Source organism: Sitophilus oryzae, unplaced genomic scaffold (assembly GCF_002938485.1).
Source record: "Sitophilus oryzae breed Bouriz unplaced genomic scaffold, Soryzae_2.0 scaffold_1603_pilon_pilon, whole genome shotgun sequence".
Taxonomy (NCBI): domain Eukaryota; kingdom Metazoa; phylum Arthropoda; class Insecta; order Coleoptera; family Curculionidae; genus Sitophilus; species Sitophilus oryzae.
Window position 1 is genome coordinate 163440 of NW_022146285.1, and position 13432 is coordinate 176871.

Consider the following 13432-nt stretch of genomic DNA (forward strand, 5'->3'; position numbering starts at 1 on the left):
CACCGAGACGACAACCATTCGTGCCATGAACTTTGGTACGACCGATATTGGAGATGGAGAACTACCCTCTATAAAACCGTCCCAGATACTGGTTTTTGTCAAAGCCCTGGGACTTTATGATGAGTTATAACTCAAGAAAGGGGGACACTATAGATCTGTAAGGTCGCAGTGATTAACCCCCCTCCCACTCATTCTAAATTCTAAAAAAATTCTAACCTCAACTTACTAAACTTAAAATTTTCAATTCGAATGTCAAGACAGTATTGCTGTATGGTGTGAAGACATGGAAATTTCATCGCCATTAACTAACAAACTCCAAGTTTTCATAAACCGCTGTCTGCGAAAAACTGTAATTATATTCTGGCCAAATACTATCAGAAATAATAAATAACAACAATAACTTGTCCTCTAAAACATGGCAAAGGATAATTAAAAAGGAGATCGACATAGCAAACCGATCATGGCAAGATGTCAAATCAATTGCCAACAACCGAACCCGCTGGAGAGCTTTATCGAGGCTCTATGCTCCACGTAGGAGTAATGGACAAAATTATTATACATTATTTTTTTATGACTTATTATGGCAGTTTTGCGAATAGATAAGGGTCTGATATAAGCCGAATAAAAATATCCTAACAGAAATGGACTATAAGTAATTTTTATGTAGTAATGATAACAAAACATCAAAGGAGCAGCATTTTTTGAATAATTATAACATGGTCTATCAGGTTTCTGCACAAATACACTCTTGGTAGCGAACGTATTAACTATGCAGATTAAAATAAGTGAAATGCATTTTTAGGCGTAGCCATCCTGTAACTCTGCTCTTATTCTTTCTCTAATCACTCTCCGAAAGGAGGCCAACGCAGCCGCGATGCTGCAGACAATCTTGATTTAATTTCTTATTTGTTATTATTTCCTTAGATTTTTCTGCTCCACTAAATTCCTATTAAGCCGCACAGTGGAATAGTGAGTGAGTCTCTTTTGACTTTTTTTACGCCGCTCTCCTTATAAGTACCAGATAACAATTTACACTTGCCGCATTTTATATGGTGTGTCACTGACGAACGAAACCATGAAGGTCTTGGTGTTGTTTTGCGCGCTGGTACTGGTGACGTCATCTAGGGCCGAAGGGCCCAGTGGCTTAGCGGTGATATCGAAAGTTATCAGGCAGTATATCAATTCGCAGCCTGAAGATGTGAGATTGGGGGATGGAGTTCATATAATCAGTACTAGAAGTGAGAACGACGCTAGGGCCAATGTGGACGATGGTACTTTGCTTGGGACTGTGGAGAACTACCTTGAAAACCATGAAGTTCGGATAAAGTTACCGGAGTTGTTGCCAGGAGAGGGTTTTGGAAGGGCACTGAAGATTGCTGTGGATGAAGCACAAAGCAAAGAAGATAAAAGTGAGTACAATCCTCTATTTTCTAAGAACGCCATTGGAAATATACACTTAGATGCAAAAAAAAATGGTTGGTCAAATTTTAAGTGTTATATTTTTGTTATTTTTAGCCCTATTTTCATAATTTTTTTAGTAAGCTGTATATAATTATATCAACTTCAATTCATAAACTAACTTTCTTATAAACTTTAGTATTTGACATATTATACAGGGTTAATCGAGGGGTTGCTTTTTTACCTTAAGTTTAAAACGCCCTGTGCAATAATTTCGTATGTAAATTTCCCTAAAATATAATTTTACGGTGGGAACCATGATTCCTGAGCATTTTGTTTTTTGATTCATGTCAATACATGCTTTGATTAATTTTTAAGATCGAAATGAATTGATCACGATCAATTTGCAATTTTTTCAATTATCATTACTTTTTGGTGTAATTTTTTAATATGCCGAGATAATTTTGGTGACTATTGTCAGAGTAATATGACTAATGTCTTATTACTCTGCATTGGATACTCTATACTAAATTTAAAAAAAAAAACGTTAAAGACTAACTATATAGTCCTGGTTTTAATAAACATAAATAACAATAACAGAACCAACGATACTAAAGAAAACATCGGTAAAACTCAAGTATACAAACAGAAAAAAAAATGTAAAAAATACCATAATAATTGGTGTTGTCTAACTTAAATTAAAGTTTATAAAAAACTGAATTTACGAATTAAAGTTGATATAATTATATAAAGCTTGCTAAAAAAATCATGAAAATAGGGCTAAAAATAAGAAAAATATAAGTAACACTTTAAATTTGACCAAAAATTTACCCGTTGCGTTTTTTTGCATCTGAGTGTACAATAAAGCATTCAATATGATCTATATAAGCAAAGAAAGTTTATAATATTATTAATAAGTAATAAGGTAATAATTGTAACATTGGGTCTAATTATATTAATAATAGTTAAATAATATAGCGTTCCTTGTTTGTTATATCAATAACATATTAGTTTATTTTTTCGAATGGCTAATACAGAATAAAGTTTATTGATAGATTTTGCTTACTTGATTTACAAGTTTCTTGTTTTATGTAGATTTAAAACATCAATACTAACCTTTAGGCAAAATAAATCATTGGTCGCTTATTATAATTAGATGAAATGTGACCGATGATAACTTTTGCATATTGAATTTATACGAAAATAAAAACACTTTTTTTGAGTGTAGAAATACATTAGAAATACATTTATACCTACATTAGTGAAGTATTACATTCAAATTACAATATAAATATATAATGAAGTATTACATTCAAATTACAATTTTAAATGTATATATTTTTTTTAAATCCCTTTATATTGTTTCTATATTTCACCCATTTTTAATATGCCAACAAAATTAAAAAATCAGTCATAGAATATTAACTTTAATCATGATAGTTTAATAATAATAATAGTTTCTTTGGGCAATTTAGGGGTCAGGAAATAACATCACATCAAAAACTGCATACTGGTCAGAGTGGACCAAATTGGACGCTTTAAAAGACACCCTTTTCTATAATAGGAAATAGACGAAGACTAATGGGTGTCTGGAGCTCAATTTTTAACAAAAACATGATGGTGAAAACCGCACATCGATATCGGTTACCGTTTCGGAGTTATGGAGTGTTTTTCAAAAATTTGCATTTTTAATAAATCGCTGTTACTTTTTCGCTATAGAAAATTTTGTATTTTTATGAAAACATTTTTAAAGCACTTTAAGTATAATTTTTTAAAATTAATAATTTAAAAATTATCAACAGACCATTTGATTTTTATATAGAAAACCCTGTATATTTTTAATTCATAAAACACTTGATATTTTGCTCGATTCTTTTTCAAGATATAGAGTTTATAAAAATTCGCCCACTTTGTGTAAATAGGCTTTCAACGGTGTCGGCTTTAGTACAAAAAAAATCTAGTTGTGAGTAGCAATTAAAATAATGAAAATAATATTTGCAATGAGAGATGCAGGATTTTCTAACAATTTAAACTCTAAACAAATTTTATCAAAGACTGTTGACATCCAAAGTCTACCACCTTGCTCTGACTCGAAACTCGTAAATATACCGAGGGAGGTCAAATCTGCTAAGATTTGTTCTGACAAGGAGGCTATTGCTGTCTGTAAGTCTCTTGGGCTAAAAAATGTAGAAATTGTTGTGGAAGAGAGTGCGAGGAGGGATGGTGGGCTGCATATGGACCCGTTGACTCCGCCTGTGGTTCGAATGACGCAGAATTCGGATGAGGCAAATGGGCGTTATTTGCTAGCTAGGCTGAGGGACCCTTCCATATTAAAGCCTATTCGGCTATTCCTCGCCTATCTCCATGATCAACCCTCAAGTGTGTGTTTTGAAGGGCACACCAACACCAGCATAAAATTATTTATGGCCTCAGAGGGACTTCCTAGTGACGCGGATTCCCTGCGCAGGCTATATTATCGCTTCCACAACGTTTATGTTATTGACTCAGCTGAAGTGGATGCGGATCTTTCTGCCTTCAGGTCCTTCTTTTCAACGGAAAAACTTCAGCAGCTTCAGAGAATTAGGGAAAGTCATACCAAGTATTTCTCTCCAAGTAAAACTACAAATTTTTAGGTGAAATGACGCGAAAAGAGGATCAAGCACCCTCTGAAAAACTAGACGATAGCAAGGTTAGTGTTTTTTTAATTAATATTCAGTCCTTAAGACATAAAACGGATGAATTATATCTTTTATTAGAAGAGCTCAATTTTCCAGAAATTGTTGCCATAACTGAACATTGGTTAAATATGGATGAGCCTGTATTTGTCAAAAAATACACTATATTAACTAGATTCAATAGAAGTAACTCATCTCATGGAGGTACTATGATAATGTCTACTCACAACGACTTTTCGGCAGTAACTAAGTTCGATACTCTAATATCCGAAATTTTTTTTGAATTTTCCGTCGTTTATCATAATGCTTTTGACCTCTATATTATTTGTATTTACAGAACACCTGACGCTGACGTACATATTTTCAGTCAAAAATTGCTAAGTTTGCTTGAATCCCTACCTATAAAAAGTAAATTAATTTTGTGTGGCGACCTGAATATTGACTTTCCAGTGTGTGTGCAGCTAAAGAGTCTCTCCAGTCCATTTTTCCTTCTTTTGGTATACTCATGCATGTTGACTCACCAACTAGAATAACTAAAACTGGCTCTAGTACTATAGACTATGTCGTGTCGTCTTTGACCCGGAATTCGTTGACTGTAGGTTCTCACTTCACTCAGGTTTCTCTGATCATGAGGCAGTATTGACAAAGTTTTTGCCAAAATCCAAATGCAAAAATACCTCGCGCAAATTGGGCCGTATTTTTTCGGATGAAAATTTTCTAAATTTTCACCACCTATGTCTAACAACAGAGTGGGTTGTCCTCTCGGCTGACGTCGATTCCGAATTTTCTAGATTTATGGATACCTTGTCTAATCTAGCGTACAAGGCGTTTCCTCTTAGGCCTATCAAAAGTAAACAAAGTATACCCTGGTCTACTACAGGCTTGCGTATATCTGCAAAGAACATGCGCTCATTATCTCACCTTAAGAAATTCACGGACAGCGTCTTCTTTCATAATTACGTGAAACTTTACAGAGTTTATGGTAAGACTATAAAAGCTGCCAAGGACATTTATTATAATGCGAGGCTAGCCAAAGCCGGTAATGTCGCTAAGGAGACTTGGGCTATTGTAAATAACTTAAGGAATAACACTTCTTCGTCTGGCACAGTCTTTAATTCACCTGAAGATTTAAACACTTACTTTGTTAATGTGGCTAAAAATTTAGTGAACGCCATAACTCCTTCCCATGATGCACTTTCATATCTCCCTAAAGCAAATGAGAATTTACACAGTTTCTTCTTCACGCCCGTAGCATTAGATGAGCTCCGTAGTACAATTAATAATATTAAAAACAAATCCTCATCTGGGACTGATAGGCTTACCCTCAAAATGTTCTCTGAACTTCCTGAATGCACATTAAACCATCTTACTACTTTAATTAACGAGTCATTCCAAAAAGGAGTTTTTCCAAACTGCCTTAAGACAGCAATAATTATTCCTCTGTATAAAGGAGGTGATAAAGATGAAGCTTCGAACTATCGCCCAATTGCACTCCTGTCCACATTATCTAAGATCATTGAAAGATTGGTTAAAGAAAGGTTTCTATCTTTTCTCCTTAAATATAAAATACTTACTACCCGTCAATTTGGATTTCTAAGTAACAGTTGCACAAATGATGCTATGTTCGACCTTTTTAATAATGTATACTCTAGCCTGAATAACCATCACTCTACAGCTACAATTTTCTGTGATTTCTCTAAGGCTTTCGATTGTGTAAATCATAATATCTTAATTAACAAGTTGCAATACTATGGTTTCAGGGGAGTGGCGCTCGAATGGCTTAAGTCATATCTTGGCAACAGAATGCAGCTTGTGAGTATTGATACGTCTATGTCTTCTTGTAAGCCTATAGAGCGTGGTGTCCCTCAGGGTTCAGTACTTCGCCCTATTTTGTTTCTGGTGTTTATCAACGACATTGCAAATCTATACATTAGCGGTAAAATCTGCCTCTTTGCGGACGATACTAGTTTCACTTGGAGCGGCCCAGATGTTGCGGCACTATGTGATACTATATCCAGTGCACACCATACTATATCCTTACGCACCATTAAGTCTTGGTGCGATTCTAATCTCCTATACCTCAACCTATCAAAAACTCAAGTTTTGTCATATAAAAGTCCTATACAACCTTTTGTACTTAATAACACCACTATTGACGTCGTGGACTCTGTGAAATTATTAGAACTTGCTGTAGACAACTCGTTAAAATGGGACTTTCACATTGAAGCTCTATCAAAGAAACTAAGCACTGCCTGTTTTGCGCTAAGATCAGTTTCTAAGGAACTTAACTTCTCAACCTCTAGAATAGCCTATTATGCCTTTTTTGAGTCACATCTTCGTTATGCCTTTCCAGTCTGGGGTACTTGCTGCGCAACAAAATTTGATCGTGTTTTCAGACTTCAAAAGAGAGCAGTTCGATATTTATTGGGACTGAACAGTAGAACTCACTGTCAGAATTTCTCTAAAAATTTGAAAATAGTGACTGTTCCTTCTTTATTCATTTTTGAATCCGTTTGCTTAATCCGCAAGCACATATCTGCTATTCCCGAAAGGCCATCTCATAACTATCCACTTAGGAATGCAGAGCACGATCTTTATCTGCCAACCCCGAGCTCAGAACTAGTTAAAGGTTCAATATTGTACAATTCCAAAAAAATGTACAATCATCTGCCTTTGAATATCAAGTCGCTTTCATTCTTTCCCGCATTTCGCAAAGCTCTAAAATCATACCTACTGGAGAGAGCCCTATATGCGGTAAACGACTTTTTTGTTGATGTTTAATTATGAATAATTTTGAATTTTAAAATTTTGATCATCTCACACACTGGTCAAAGGTCAAGTATTTAATATGTTATAACTCTAAAATTATATCTATTTACTGCGTACTGTTCTCAAATTGTCCATGTATATTCTTTTTGTAATTTTAAAGACTTAAATTCTTTTGAATTGTATTATTTGTAATGTGTATTTTTTGTTGTTTGTATTTTTTTGTGATTTTGTTGTTTGTGAGTGCTTTGTCGATGAAGCTGTTTTGGCTTTTTGTACAATAAAGCGTTGTTTGTTGTTGTTAAACTATATTTAACAACATCAACACATATATTATAGTCTTTTGTTATGAACAGACGAAACCGTTTTTGAATATTTCTAGAGGAATACATTAACTCAATGGGGGTGAAAGATACCCTCGCATAACCGCTAAGTACTTCTAATTCTTGTCTAGATTATAGATTATACGGGCAATTTAAAAATAAGAACCTTTATTCTTCCGCAAAGATAAAAATCCATGAACACTAAGTCCGGAGGCCTCGACGGCCAACGGCTGGAATCTTGGTTAGATTTTTAACTATTACTATTATTAACTACTCGAAATTGGCTGCAAAAATTTTCTGATAACTTCAACATTTTGAGGCGGTGCCACGTCTTGCTAGAAAAATATGTTTTCGAGTTCCATTAGGAGCAGATCATCAATAAGGGGCCCAAAGCCTACTAGTTAAAAGTGGCAAACTTTTAAAAATTCTGTATTACGAAGGGCAACAAAATATCAAGTGTGCTATATTTTTGGAAAGGTAATTTTAAGTTCTTTTCAGTTAAATAAAAATATACAGTGTCTCCCAAATAAAAAATCAATTTTTCTGTTGATAACTCTTAAATTGTTAATCTTAAAAAATTATACTTAAACAATTGAATTCGACGTAAAAGGGTGCTTTGGAAATGTTTTCATTTCATAAAAATGCAAAATTTTTCATAGCAAAAAAGTTACAGCGATTTGTTAAAAATGCACATTTTTGAAAAACATCCCGTAACTCCGAAACGGTAACAGATATCGATGTGCGGTATTCACCATCATGTTTTTGATAAAAGTTGAGCTCCAGATACCGATATTAGTTTTCGTCTATATTCTATAGAACTCTTTCCTCTCTTCCCTTTATAAGCGTCCAATTTGACCCACCCTGTACCACAGATGCTTTACTCGTATTGTAATAACGTTCGAAAATTTAATTAATTTTCTGTTCAGTACTGTAATGTTTAGAAGAAATAAAATTTTATATAGAGCTATATTTAAACAAGAAGAGTTTTAGTTTCACATGTAGCTTGATAACGATAGAACTAAAAAGAGTTCTTTTGAAATGTTATCTAGGATTTTTTTTAGTTCATTTCAATTGACAAATAAAGTAATACCATGTTATTCGTAGAGGAATGCTTTGTCTACCAATATTGTTTAAGGCATTCAAATACTATTCAGTTCAACCTCTACAATGTAAAAAATGTCTATACCTATATGGCGGATTCATCTATCCAAAAAAATCCTTTATGGGTATTTCGCCACTGCACTGCAAGAAAAATCTACAAAATAAAATAGTTATTTTTTAACACTTTAAAGTTATTTGTAAACACTTCTGGCGTTAAACCTAAACGGACGCTGCTGGTCAGAAGTTGGAATTAAAAAAAAATTAAAAACATTAAACGAAATACAAACCCCAAATCATAGACACAATGATAACAATACACAATATATACAACTTACAATTCCATACATACGAGGCGTTTCGGAAAAAAAAGAAGGATAGGAAAACAATATAACATACGAACATCTTTCAAAACACAAAATACACTTAGATCCATTTTATCACATACTAAACCAATAATTACATTTATTTTATTTCGTATATTTTTCATTTTATTGATTTTATGGAAAGCACTGTTCATTAAAATGTTGTATCCTATGTTATAGGGCTTGTTTCTCTCTACAATTTTCTGTCTCAGAATGTACCGTTTGTGTCCAGGAAGGGTTCATATTTTCATAGTTGTCGATTTTCGAAAGAAATTAGTACATTAATTTTATTTCGTATATTTTTCATTTTATTGATTTTATTGAAAGCACTGTTCATTAAAATGTTGTATCCTATGTTATAGGGCTTGTTTCTCTCTACAATTTTCTGTCTCACAATGTACCGTGTATGTCCAGGAAGGGTTCATGGTTTCATAGATGTCGATTTTCGAAAGAAATCAGTACAATCATGTTAGTCGTAGAGGACTGCTTTGTCTACCAATATTGTTTAAGGCATTCAAATACTATTCAGTTCAACCTCTACAATGTAAAAAATGTTTATACCTATATAGCGGATTCATCTATCCAAAAAAATCCTTTATGTGTATTTCGCCACTGCACTGTAAGAAAAATCTACAAAATAAAATAGTTATTTTTTGTAAACACTTCTGCGTTAAACCTAAACGGACGCTGCTTGTCAGAAGTTGGAATTAAAAAAAAATAAAAACATTAAACGAAATACAAACCCCAAATCATAGACACAATGATAACAATACACAATATATACAACTTACAATTCCATACATACGAGGCGTTTCGGAAAAAATAAGAAGGATAGGGAAACAATATAACATACGAACATCTTTCAAAACACAAAATACACTTAGATCCAGTTTATCACATACTAAACCAATAAACACAGAACAACAAACAAAAAATGTAATATACCAAATACCCTGTGAATGCGATAAATTTTACATTGGTGAAACATCTAGACCCTTAAATGTTAGAATTAAAGAACATAAAGATTGTTTAAGAAAGGGAAATTTTCACAAATCTAAGATTTGTCAGCATTCATGGGACACAGGGCACAGAATAAATTTTAATAACGCCAAAATTATAATGAAAGAAGCGCCAGCCTCTAAAAGAGAAACAAAAGAGGCTTTTTTAATTCAATCTAATAAAAATAAATGTATTGCTCATGCATCTCTAGATGTTAGTAATGTATGGCAATCGCTTTTTTAATTTTAAAGATCACAACATAAATAAACATAACATACGTAAAATTTAAAATAATGATACAGAAAGTTTGGGCTTTTTGATTTTACCTTATTAAGTAATTGTTATCAGGTAGTAATTGTTAATTTTGAAGTTTAACTTAAAACGTCATTTTAACAGAACGTCAACGATTTCTTGTAGACGTATCTGTTTTAAAAAGTAAAGTGTTCTCGAATAGTTCAATTTAAATATTTTAAATAGTTTTTTTCTTGATTCTTTATATTTTTTTTGCTTCCGACGACGGAAAGAGAAAACTTTCCGAAACGTTAAGCATTTTTTTCTTTGTTAGGCAAAATTTTTATTACTGTAAACACAACTTCTGACAAGCAGCGTCCGTTTAGGTTTAACGCAGAAGTGTTTAGAAAAAATAACTATTTTATTTTGTAGATTTTTCTTGCAGTGCAATGGCGAAATACCCATAAAGGATATTTTTGGATACTCTACAATGTATTCTCTACAATTTATGTATATCTCTCAAATTTCTGATTATTTCAAAATAATAGAATTTTTTATTGATTACCTTGCTATATTTTTTTAAGGATTAAAAAAACGTAATCCTGATGAGCATCAATGATACTTGATAAGTGGTTTAGAAAATGGAAATACTTTTGCAGTGACTGCACAGAACTTATAAATTAAATGCTCCTTCACCTTTTTGTCATATAATTTATTTAATAGAGAAATTATTGCTGATATTATTCAGTAGCCTGGCATTATATGGTTAAGTTAACAATCTTTATTTATCTACTGTTAATATTTTTATTTGTAAATATCGTTTAAAAGGCCAGCGTCTTAATTTTATGTACAGGGTGTCCCACTAAGAGTAGCTCTCGGCTCTATCTCGGAAAGTAATAGCCGTAGGGTCTACGGAAAAAAATATTTATGACCAAAAGGACTATATAGAAAATATATTTTTACAGAATTTTGCCTAGATAATGGGTATTATAAATAATTGCTTCATAATTGTTAGTAAATTTTGGATTTTTTTTTAAGAATCATTTTTCCCTATCTGCTAAAATAAAGTGGTGGGGAAAGGTTATATCTATCTTTATTTAAATGTTAATAACTTCGGACTCTCTCTCTGGATGATCAGAATACAATAAACGAGGGCTCGTTTAAAAGAGCCTTTTTGTACTCTATATTATACCATAAAACTAATAATAATAAGGTTTTGAACGTAGACGCTAGGGGGCACTTTCTTATAATTTAACAAACATAGCGCGTTTTTTAAAAAAAAAATTAAATACGATAGTAGGTATATGTAATTTTAGCTGATAGTAAGAGTAGTAAACGCTTAAAAAGTCAGCGAAAACCGCATCTTGATATCGTCTTTCAAACCGAAGATATTAGCAAAATTATAATAAATACCAAAAAATAAGCCCTGAATTACTTTATTTTGACAACACGGTATCAGTAGACTTCTTCTTTATGCCCATTCTAATAAAAAATAACATAGAAACAGTTAATTTTAAAATCGACGATATACCGGAATACCATAAAACCAGATGTATATTAATATCTAATAATTAAGATATTAATAACAGTGAACAAGAAACGATCATTCAGTGAAGTCATGGTAGGCTTTGGAAAAAGTTGCTTTTGACGTAATAGTATAAACGTCAAAGTGTTATTAGATCAACATTTTGATAGTCTTAGTAGCGTTTTTTTATCTTTTGATTGCTTTTTCAAATTGCCCAACAACTTCAACTACTTCAAATAATAAAGACATTTTGAAAAAGTAATTAAAAGATAAAAAACGCTGCTAAGACTATCAAAATGTTGATCTAATAACAATTTGACGTTTATACTATTACGTCAAAAGCAACTACCAACGATTTCAATGAATCATCGTTTCTTGTTCACTGTTATTAATATCTTAATTATTAGATATTAATACATCTGGTATTATGGTATTCTGGTATATCGTCTATTTTAACATAAATTAACTGTTTGTATGTTATTTTTTATTAGAATGGGCATAATCAAGAGGTCTACTGATACCCCGTCGTAAAAATAAGGTAATTAAGGGCTTATTTTTTGGTATTTATAATAATTTTGCTAATATCTTCGGTTTGAAAGAAGATATCAAGTTATAGAAAAATCATATGCCGTTTTCGCAATAGATATCATATGCCGTTTTCGCTGACTTTTTTAAGCTTTTACTACTCTTTACTATCAGCTAAAATTACATATACTATCGTATTTAATTTTTTTGAAAAAAACGGGCTATGTTTCTTAAATTGTAAGAAAGCACCCCCTAGCGTCTACGTTCAAAACCTTATTATTATTAGTTTTATGGTATAATATAGAGTAAAAAACGTAAACTCTTTTAAACCTTGTTTATTGGATTCTGATCAAGTCCGGAGTTACTAACATTTAAATAAAGATAGATCTAACCTTCCCCCACCACTTTTTTAGTGGTGATAATTAATAATTTTCCCCCACCACTATTTTAGCAGATAGGGGAAAATGGATCTAACAAAAAAATCCAAAATTTACTAAAGATTAGGAAGCTATTATTTATAGTACCCATTATCTAGGCAAAATTCTGTAAAAATTCTATTTTCTTATTTTCCATAGCAATTGCGCCCTCTAGCGGCCGTTTTACAAACTTGAAAATAATTTCCAGCAATTCCTCATAGCCCCTTTAGTTATAAATATTTTTTTCCGTAGACTCTACGGCCAATACTTTCCGAAATACAGCCGAGAGCTATTCTTAGTGGGACACCCGGTACATATCCATATCCATTCCCAACCCATTTACCAACATTATTTTCATTTATTTTGTACCTATATATAACAAATATTCATATTATCTTAATCAATTACATAAATCTCAGATAAAAATAATAACTTCATTATGTCGAGGGTATATCTTAGGAGCCCAGATACGGTCTTGTATTTTATAAAACTATTTTCCAAAAAGACTCCATTCACTTCTTTTAATATGCTGATAAATTTCAATTAGGTACTTCTAGAGATTTAGAAGAAGTTATGAACATAAAGTTAATTATAACTCAATGAACATGTCTATTCTCGTCTTCTAATGTGCTAATAAATGTCTGTTACTCTTGAGGACTTAAAGAACTTGTAACATCTACTTAACTAAGTGCTAACAAAGTTAGTAGACGATGGTTAATAAGACTTTTCACTTTCGCATAGATAAATAATGACCAATAAATATAATATTCTATACTCGATAAATAAGTAATATTAATCTTTATTTTAATTCCAAGAAATATAATTTAAGACAAAGTCCAATAATTTACAATTTTAAATAAGTTTTTCTTACAACGAATAATTTAGAACAAAAACCAAATTTATATAATTTATAATTCATGTTATGACAGAGGTTTCTCACAAACAGTAACTTGAAATTCGGCTTTAGACACAGAATGGTGTATAGTTCTATGCCTAGTCCGTTTTTATATGGTGTGGAAGCATGGACACTGAAAGTAGCAACAATAAATAGAATTGAAGTCTTCGAAATGTGGATACTACGACGAATGCTAAGAGTGTCCTGGGTTGACCA

General features: G+C 32.2%; 1 protein-coding gene across 1 annotated transcript in view; it reads left to right on the forward strand.

Annotated features, from left to right (window-relative positions):
• The first annotated feature begins 1045 nt into the window (after nucleotides 1-1045).
• Nucleotides 1046-13432, forward strand: part of LOC115879976 — a 36622-nt gene continuing 24235 nt past the window's right edge. The window contains exon 1 of the mRNA XM_030897049.1: nucleotides 1046-1409. Within this exon, the coding sequence (XP_030752909.1) occupies nucleotides 1076-1409 (334 nt within the window). The 5' untranslated portion in view covers nucleotides 1046-1075. The remainder of the gene's footprint in view (nucleotides 1410-13432) is intronic.